This window comes from Oratosquilla oratoria, chromosome 28 (genome assembly GCF_046742065.1).
Source record: "Oratosquilla oratoria isolate Oo_2021 chromosome 28, ASM4674206v1, whole genome shotgun sequence".
In the NCBI taxonomy this organism is placed as follows: Eukaryota; Metazoa; Arthropoda; class Malacostraca; order Stomatopoda; family Squillidae; genus Oratosquilla; species Oratosquilla oratoria.
In genome coordinates this window covers 4,594,675-4,605,436 of record NC_134804.1, presented here as the reverse complement: position 1 = coordinate 4,605,436, position 10,762 = coordinate 4,594,675, and the positions used below count along the sequence as shown (strand labels likewise).

At 37.6% G+C, this 10,762-nt stretch overlaps 1 protein-coding gene across 5 annotated transcripts in view; it reads right to left on the bottom strand.

The window, feature by feature from the left end:
- Nucleotides 1–10,762, bottom strand: part of Hmgs (hydroxymethylglutaryl-CoA synthase) — a 285,981-nt gene that overhangs the window by 19,191 nt on the left and 256,028 nt on the right. The window contains exon 9 of one of the 5 annotated variants that reach the window (XM_076210938.1): nucleotides 1,225–1,734. The exons of 1 other annotated variant lie outside the window; for it this stretch is intronic. In XM_076210938.1, coding sequence (XP_076067053.1) covers nucleotides 1,538–1,734 — 197 coding nt within the window. In that variant the 3' untranslated portion in view covers nucleotides 1,225–1,537. Of the gene's footprint in view, nucleotides 1–1,224; nucleotides 1,735–10,762 lie in introns of those variants that run through there. 3 more of the 5 variants (XM_076210937.1, XM_076210936.1, XM_076210935.1) reach the window with 3 other exon arrangements.

Sequence of the window (10,762 nt, the reverse complement as noted above, 5' to 3'; positions counted from 1 at the left end):
CGCTCTTCTCTCTCTCTCTCTCTCTCTTTTTCCACCTTCATCAACTTGTCATAATGTACCAACATACATACATATATATATACATACATATATACATACATACATATATATATATATATATATATATATATATATGCAATCAAAACACTAGGAATTTGTGTTCACAAATGTGTAAGTAAACACTAGGAAAAGTAAACTAACGAAGCAGAGCGCTTTCGTATAATTACATCTTCTGCACTGAAGATGTAATTATATGAACGTGCTATGCTTCGTTAGTTTACTTTTTCTAGTGGTTACTTATGCATATATATGTATATATATATATATATATATATATATATATATATATATATTTATATATATATATATATATATATATATACACATACATACATATATATCTGGATAGAATCACCAGTGACGGTGATGTCGATAAAATAATTCTGACTGTCGTCTCCGGATTCAAACCGGGCACATGATTTCTCATTGCCAATGCCCTACTGACTGAGCTATTGACCCTATAAAATCCTACAACCTGGAAGATAATCTACTTCCCAAGGAACTAAGTCGATGGCTAACTGCCATCCCTACTTATATTCTATGTAGGACCAGGGCCAGGTCCTATGTAAAATATAAGTACGGATGGCAGGTAGCAGTCGACTTAGTTCCTCGGGAAGTAGATTAACTTCCAGGTTGTAGGATTTTATAGGGTCAATAGTTCAGTTGGTAGGGCATCAGCAATGAGAATTCATGTGCCCGGTTCAAATCCGGGGACGACAGTCGGAATTATTTGATACATATATGTATATATAAATATATATACATAATTATATATATACATATATATATGGCTAGTTGTGCATTAATAATTTTCTTAATGGTATTTTCCATATACCTTATTAAGGATTTGTTTTCCTTAGGAAGGAAATTTATGACTTGGCTGTATGTAGTCATATTAGCTAATATGACTACATACAGCCAAGTCATAAATTTCCTTCCTAAGGAAAACAAATCCTTAATAAGGTATATGGAAAATACCATTAAGAAAATTATTAATGCACAACTAGCCATCACTTTTAATGAAACATGCATTAGAGAAAAACTCCTGCCCAAATACACTGACAACATATATATATATATATATACATATATATATATATATACATATATATATACATATATACATATATATATACATATATATATATATATATATACATATATATATATGTGTGTGTATATATAATTATATATATATACAAATACACATATATACATACATATACTAGCATGTCAAGTGGCATCTTATTGATAAAAAATCTAATATTTACAATAAAAGAAGTTAAAATGCAACATACCAGATTTTCCACTAAACTTTCTCAACAGTAAACATTTTACTAGTGCATATCTTGCAATGAGGATGACTTTCACATAACAAACATTTTACCACAATTCTTTGTGAATGGCCAGGCAAATGTATTTCAATAATTTTATGGGCACCGTTTACATTTTTTAAGTTTCCTTATCATAGTTGGGTTTAAATAGTTGCTGCTCCTATAGCCAGAGATGGAACAGGTGCCTCCTTATTGAGTATTTGTGAAGTTCCTGGGTGAGCATTGGAGGAGGGTAAAAGAGGAAGACGTTCATACTGTCGCCTGTGCTTATCATCCACACCAGTCAGGTACCAAGTACCAGGGAAGAGGATACTGACATCTCCCACTGGCACATAAGGTGCTGAAATTCAAGCAAACGAAATACTTTGAATATTATTTCTCTAAAAGTAACTTGCAACAAAATCCATTAATTTATTTCATAACTCTTCTACCCTCAAATGGATAATTATCCTTTCCCTTCACAATGGTAAAGTCATTGGCACCCCTCCTCTACATGAACCTTTAACATATAATGCTACAACTTTACACTTTTACTGAATTATATCTACAAGCATTAAAAATAAATGACCAAGAATGATGTGGATGGTTAGGGTGAAAAAGACATTGGATGTATGAGGAACATATGTCAAGCATGGAAGAGGGTGCAAAAGATAGGAGTGAATGGAGATAGACCATGAATTGATGAAGGAGTAATGCAGTCCAGAGGAATATTCTTGTCTACTCACTAGATTTTTGGAGTGTATGAAATGGTGAATTGTCATATAATGAAACAGTGAGGTATCAGCTCTGGCTGAAGCTCTGCTGTGTCATGCATTGCCTTTGATCCAAGTAGTGTGGCACAGGACAGGCATGACCTTCCATCCACAAAGTGCTAAGATGGGAGAGGCAATGAATGGGTATGGGTGGGTGTGGTGTGGGTGTGAGCTTTGACTCAGCCACCCTCCCTCTGTCCTCTTCATTCTCACAACCAGGGTCAAACACACTTTAAAAAATTCATATCTCAAACCTTAATTTCGTTTTTACCCACATCATCCCCAATGACACTTCCTTCCACTTACATACTTACCCATTTCATCACTCATCAACAGTACCAAGTCCATCCCTCCCTAACTCTCTCACCACTCCTAAAAGCCAACCAACCATATTCTCATATTCCAACTCTCCTTCCCATTTCAGTTCTGTTTCATTCAATGATAACACATCCATCTTCCTTCATGCAAACATATACCCTATCCCTTTCTGCTTTTGTGCTCATCTTTTCCATGTTCATGCACACTGAATCCAATTACTTGGATTCAGGTTGGAATACTCTTCCTAGATCCTCTTATGCTTCCACCATCTTAGCACTCTTTGATCTATTCCATCTGACAGCTTTTTATTCCACCCCCCCACTTTGTTTAATTTCCACCCCTCTTTCTACAATTATCTTCATAACACCCACCACACTTTCTCAAACATTTTACCTAAAAAACAATCAAGTTTCTACCCTCTGCCTCCCTCAAATTCAAAGTACTCAATCTGGACAATCATGAAAAACAGAACATTTTGAGACACTGAACAGTACACCAATCACAGACATAGACACTACTGTGCACACCTTCAATACAACCATACAAAATACAGACAAGAAATACATCTCCAGAGACAAAACATGACCCCAACTTTTCACCAGAAATCCAAAGCCTCATCAGACAATGTGACACACTTAAACAAATACCCCAACACCTATCCCTCCGAACATAACAGACCAAATACAAGCACTAAACATTGAGATCAATGACAAAATACATGAACAAAAAACACTAAATTGATAAACATTTGTCTACACAATAATGAAACAAGCACCAAAAAATTGTACAAGACATTCAACAGCATTACACCATCCAACAGTAACAACACACTCTCACACAGTCAACTTACCCTCAAATAGACAACAAGCAAACACTTATGAATATTTTTGCAGAGACAAGCCATCTCACCCCTCACCCTGACATCCAACTTATCATTCAACGTAAGAAAGACTTCCCCATGGACCCAGACTACACCCCCTTTATAGACAGCCAGACAAAGCACGTAATCCATAACCCCAAGCACTCATTAGCAGTTGAAGTAGGACATACGAAAAGAACCTCGGAAAGCGCTAAGCAGCGCTTCATTGGCAGATGAATTTGAAACCAGCACTAGTTGTGTTTACTAAAAACTGGGAAGGAAGAACTGAATTACGAGTGACCAAAATGTAACTGTCTTTGTCTTCATTATTATTATTTTTTTTTCTTGGTATCAGTTACTCTACAAATGGAAGAAAATAATGGCGATTTAAGGAATAAACAACCAACAAAGAGATGCCTGGATGTAAGTAGGGTGGAATCACCATTGGGGGTGATCCTCAAAAGGACATGCCTGAATACCCAGAAAATGTACCAAAGGTTTGAAAAAGATATATTTTCTGGTTTTGACAGAGAGGGTGGAATTATGAATAGAGGGACAGAAATAGAGAGCCCAGGTTTAAAAATATATTGAGAAATAGAGAGATCAATGACTTGTTAGATGAAATAATTGAACTAAAAAGTGAGTATAAGGCGATGTATAAAGAAGTAGCCCTATTAAGGTGGGCAAATAAAGAGACTAACAGGGAGACAGATGGTTTGAAAAAGGAGCTAAATAGGATCAAGGGAGAAAATGAAAGATTGAAAAATTATGATATAAATAAAAATGAGGCATTAAAAAGAGAAGTGAAGGACCAAATACAGGCAGTGACCAAGAAAGTGGAAGAGATGATCAAAGAAAATTATTTCTAAGAAATAAACTGAAAAGTAGAACAGGAAAATAAAAAATTATCTTTTAAAGAAATAGTGAAGCAACAAGTTAAGGAAAATGCTAAGGAAATGGTAATTAAAGTAATTAAGGAGAAAGGAAATTTGGTCAGGGACACGGTGGATAAAAAGATGCATTGTGATCTATGGTATTAAAGAGAAACATGATGTTCCTAGATATCAGAGAGAAAAAGAGGAGAAAGAGATCGCTAAAGAAATTCTGAGATTCAAGAGGAAGGACAGAATATAGACAGAATATAGACAAAGAAATTGAGGAAATATATACAATATGAAAATACTCAAAAGAAAAACAATACAGGCCACTAAAAGTAATACTTGGGTCTCAAATGATAGCTGAGAAAGTACTATCTAGAACAAAACTAGCAAATAGTGAATATTACAAAAATGTATGGATAAAAAAAGAAATGAGCGATGAAGAAAAAGAGAAAAGGAACTTAGAAATGAAGCAAATGAAAAAATGAAAAGAAAACTTAGACTGAAAAGAATTTTTTTCTTTTGGAGAGTGGTGGACCTGAGGCTGAAAAATGGTATATCATGAAAAAGGATACAAGGTAGACAGAAAAGGATGAGAAAAGAAATAATTAAAGATAGCTTATACCAACAAAGACAGAATGATTTCAGGACTGAATGAATTAAATGACTATCTGGCATTAGAAAAACCAGACATAATGGGAATTGTAGAAACTAAATCAAAAAGTCCTCTACCACCAAATACTGTTGGACAAGGTCTATACAACTATTGGACGAAAAATAGAAAGGAAAAATTGGGTGGGGGAGTATTATTTTTGACTAGGAAAGACTTAAATGTGACAAAGAGAACAGAAGGAAAAAACAATGTAGAATCAATTAAAATGATAAAGTTGGAAAGAAGTTACATGAAAAGTAGAAAATTTGTAGTAATGTATGTGGCCCCCAAAACACAGTCCTGGACAAAAAGCAATCATTCCAAACTGCTGGCAGATACAAAATATTAACTAATATACTGAAAGAAAGAGCAAATATAGTAATTATGGGTGATTTTAACTCAAAAGAAATATGTTGGGAAGAAATGACAGTGAAGGATGGAGAAGACATCTGGGAAAACATACTACTTGATATGACCATTGAATACACAATGACTCAGTGGGTAAAAGAAAATACCAGATACAGAAACAATGAGGAACCATCGAGACTGGATTTAATACTTACATCACAACCTGAAATTGTGGACAGAATTGATTACAAAACTCCAATAGGGAAGAGTGACCATGTAATGATAGAATTTGAACAAAGAGAGCAAATGGACTTATGAAGAAATGAGAAATATAGAAAAGGAAGACTAATGTACAACAAAATGAATCTTGAGAAACTCAAAAAATTCTTTCAAAACACAAACTGGGATAACTTCCTATATGAAGAAACAAAGATAGAAGAGAAATTAAATATACTAAAAGAAATTTATAATGAGGGAGTGAACAAATATGTACCACAACAGAAGCAAGAAAGAGTATACCTAAAAAGCTGGTACAAAAAAAAATGTAGTGAGGCTGAGGATAAGAGACAAAGCTGGGAAAAGATGGAAAAAAAAATAAAAAAATAAATCAATAAATGGCAAACATATATCAAACTAAGAAATGATTATGTACAAATATGCAGAAATGAAAAGAGAAACCATGAAAGAGACATACTGGAAAAATGCAAGGGACAACCTAAATTATCTTATAGGTATGTAAATGGTAAACTAAAAAAACAAACAAGAAATGGAAAAACTGTACATACATACACCAAGGCTTTTTCCCCCTTACAAGGGAGGTAGCCAAAAAGGAAAAGGCATAAAATCATTCCCACCCATTCCATCCCTCAATACACTCCACACCCCTCCACTTATCTTAGCACCTCCTGGATGATGGGTCATCCCTGCACCTTGTCCACTGCCCTGGGTCAGAAGCAGTGTTGCAAGACACAGCACATCCACAGCAAAGCCACTTCATTAAATCGGCGACCCCCCCTCTCCGTCCTCCCATGCATAAAAGGAGAAGACAGGGAGAAATCCCTTCGGGCTGTGTCAAATTTTGCTCACTCATACTAACTCACCCCCCATCCCCCAGCCCATTCCACCTCATGCATCACAACATCATCCATATACAACCATTCTCCATTCACCCTTGTCTTCTGTCCTCTCCCGTCCTTCCTCAACAGACATTCCCCTCTTCACCAAAGCCCCTTCACCCCATCTATCCACCTCATCCTAGGACGTCCCCTCATGTTCACTCCCCCCACATCTGCCTTCCATACCTCTTTTACTAGTCTTTCTTCACTCATTCTTTCCATGTGTCCAAACCATCCTAATACTCTTTCATCAACCCTATCTCCTAACTCCCTTTCCACCCCCGTTCTTCTCCTCACCTCCTCATTTCTCACTCTATCTAGCCTAGTAACCCCCATCATACTTCTCAGACACCTCATCTCAAACACATTCAAGCTCCTTCTCTCCTCCTCTCTTATGTTCCATGTTTCTGCCCCATACAGTGCTGTTGGCACAATCACTCCTTTATATAATCTCCTCTTAGCATCCATTCCCAAATGTCTATTTCTTATTATACTTTTTAATCCACCAAGTCATTTACTCACTTTTCTCAATCTACATTCTACCTCCACTTCCACTCCTCCCTTTCCTGCCACATTTGCACCCAAGTATCTAAAATTATCCACTTCCTCCAGTCACTCTTCCTTAATGCTCACTTCCAGTCAGCTGCCATTTTCACCCCTTGTACATCTCATCACCTTACTTTTACCCACATTTATCTTTAGCTTCCTTCTATCACACACTCTCCCAAACTCTTTCACCAACTTCCTCAGTCCCTCCTCTGATCCTGCCACAAGCGCAGTGTCGTCCTCAAACAACAGCTGGCTCACCTCCCACTTTTCTCCATTTTCTTTAACCATCTCCAATCCCTGACCCACTACCCTTGCATTTACCTCTCGCACTACCCCATCCATGTATAAGTTGAACAGCCAGGGTGACATAATGCATCCTTGATGAAGTCCCACCTTTACCTCAAACCACTCACTCTCTCCATTTCTAATCCTGACACAAGCTCTACTATTCTCATAAAAACTCTTGACAGCTCCTAGGAGCTTTCCTCCTATCCCATATATCTGCATAACCTCCCACAGTGCCTTTCTGTCTACCCTATCATAAGCCTTTTCCAGATCCATAAAAGCCAAAAAAACATCCTTCCCCTTTCCTATAGCTTTCTCAAATATTTGTCTTACCACAAAGCTCTGATCTACACAACCTCTACCTGTCCTAAATCCACACTGTTCCTCACCAATTACTCCCTCTGTTCCTCTCCTAATCCTCTCAATCAAGATCCTCCCATAAGCCTTCCCAACTACACTTAACAAGCTAATTCCTCTGAAACTAATACATTCACACTTGTCTCCTTTTCCCTTGTAAAGTGGAACTATACAGGCACTTCTCCAGTCCTCCGGCACTCTACCCTCTCTCCAGCAAACATTAAATAACCTCACCAACCAGTCCACCATCACTGTACCTTCCTTTTTCAGACATTCTGCATGGCATCCATCCAGACCAGGTGCCTTATCTGCTTTCATCATCTTAACAACTGCCTTCACTTCATCCTTACTTATTTCTCCTCCATTTTTCTCACTCATCACTCTCATTTTCTTAGCATTTCCCACTGCAACTATCTTTCCCTCTCTATCCTCCTTCACATTCAGCAACTCCCTAAAATATTCTGCCCATCTTCCCCTTACTGCCTTCTCTTCCATTATCATCTCACCATCTGCACCTTTTACCTTTTCTTCTCTACTTGATTTGCCTCCTCTTCCTCTCTTAATTTCTTTCCAAAACATCTTTTTATTACTTTCAAAATTTTCTGTCATACTCTTACCCCACTTCACATCTGCTCTCCTCTTTGCCTCCTTTACCTTTTGCTTTACTTCTCTTTTCTTTGTACCTCTCATATGACTCCCTCATCTTATTTTGTAACCAATCTGTGAAAGCTCGCTTCTTCTCTTCTACAACCTTCTTTGTTTCCTCATCCCACCATTCACTATCCTTCCTTCTATTTCCTCCTGTCCTTCTTGTTCCACACACCATCCTTTCACTTTGTGACTCCCTCATTGAACCATCCCCATTCCTCCTCCACACCTGCTCTACTCTATCCTTCACTCCCTCCCACTCCTCCTTCAGCTTCTTCTTGTACTCCTTCTCCTTTTCCTTTTCATTTAAAGAGTTCACTCTAAGCACCTCCCTACCTTTTGTCCCTTTCTTCTTTCTCCATCTATCCTCCACTCTCAGCTTACCTTCCACCAAAAAATTATCCGATATTCCCCCACCCTCTCCCCTTAGCACATGTACATCCTTAACTCTTCCTATCATAATCCTATTTACCACTACATAATCCATCAATGCTCTATCTACCACCCTTCCATCCACTACCCTCTCCCATGTGTACTTATGCTTGACTTTCTTCCAAAACACTGTATTTGCTATCATCAACTCTCTTTCTAGACACATTTCCATCATCAACTCTCCACTAAAATTCTTTCCTGAACTCCACATTTCCCAACCACTCCATCGATTCGACCATTTCCTACCCTAGCATTAAGGTCTCCCAGTACTATTACATTGACATTTCTCCCTAAATCCTCTATGCACTCATTTAAATCTATCCAAAAGGCCTCCCTTTCTTCTACACACTTCTCACTGCCAGGCCCATATGCACTTACAAAGACCCACATCTCCTTTCCCAGTTTCACCTTCATCCACATTATCCTTGAGGAAACCTCCTTCCACTCCACTACACGTTTACCTATCTCTTCACTTACAAGAATAGTCACCCCTTCCCTCCCTCGCCCTCTCTTCACACCTGATAACCTCCCACTTACACTCCCAAACTTACACTCATCCTTCCCTTTCAACTTAGTTTCACTCAAAGCCAACGCATCCATCTTTCTTCTCACAAACGTACTACCTATCTCTTCCCTTTTTCTCTCACCTGTACCACATCCACGCACATTAAAAGACCCAAACCTTAGGGTGCTGGTCGGAAAACTTCCAGACCCTCTTATGCCTTTACTTTTTCGTTTAGGAATGTCCCCTATGGGGCTACAAGGAGAAGGATGCCTAGTCCCAATCCCCGTCCCTTTCTTCTCACCTCTTACGATCCAAGTGAAAATACTTGGTGGCAATATTCTTTTCCCCCACTACAGGGAATTCCCCCACAGCAGAAAATGAATACTCAGAGAAATGGTACAGGACAGCAACAAGGGGTTGGGGGACAGCATAACGGAGGGACAGTCGTAGTATAAAAGTGTCATCATTTCTCTATGAAGAGTTTTCCTCTATCATAGACAAAATGATGTGTGGCTCTGGTCCATAGGGGCACCCCATATAGACCCTAAAGTATCAACTGCATGCTACTTTGCCACAATAACAAGCAGCCAATACCCCAAGGGAAATTATGTATATAAAGAAGTAGAAATAGCTGAAATTATGAACAATAATTTCAAATCGGTATTCACAATTGAATGTTAACAGAACTGTGAGGGAATAGATAGTGAGAGAGAGAGAGAGATCCCCCCAATAAAGGAAATAACTGTGACACAGGAAATCAGAGACCAAATAAAAAACCTTGATGTCAGAAAATCACATAGTCCGGATGGAATTGGAAATTGGATACTGAAAGAATGCATATTGGAGTTGACAGACAAAATATATGATATAATTAAATACTTACTCTAAGAAGGAAAGGTTCCACAGGACTGGAAAAATGCAAATATTGTACCAATAAAGGAGGGAACAAAGAAAATCCACCCAACTACAGATCGGTCTCCCTTACAAGCACAATAGCAAAAATATGTGAAAAAGTTATCAAAAGTAGATGGGTTAAACATCTGGAAGAAAAAAATATACCGAATCCAAATCAATTTGGATTTAGACAAGGAAGATCATGTACAACAAACTTGATCTGCTTCTATTTGAGACTAATAGAAATAATACAAGAAAGGGATGGATGGGCAGACTGTGCCTTTCTAGACCTACAAAAAGCATTTGATAACTACCACACAAAAATTAATAAGAAAAATAGAATCAATAGGTGGCACCAAAGGAAAATTATTGAAATGGATGGAAGACTTCCTGACAGGGAGAAAAATGAGGGTAGTAATTAGAGACAAATACTCGAATTGGGAAGAAATAATAAGCGGTGTCTCGCAAGTTTCTGTATTGGCTCCAATCATGTTTGCCATGTTTGAGATGGATGAGGGAGTGGAATATTAAATGAATTTCTTCGCAGATGACACAAAAATACTAAAGAAAGTAAGAACATTATAGTTAGACCTAGACAAAATCTGGAAATGGACTCAAAAGTGAGAAGTAAACTTCAATATCAAGAAGTGTAGTATAATGGAGTTTGGAAAAAGTAAAAATAGAATATCAAGAAACTATAAAATTGGTAAAGAAGTCAAGAAAGTAAACTCAGAAAGAGACCTTGGAGTAATAATCAGCAAAGACATGACACCGGA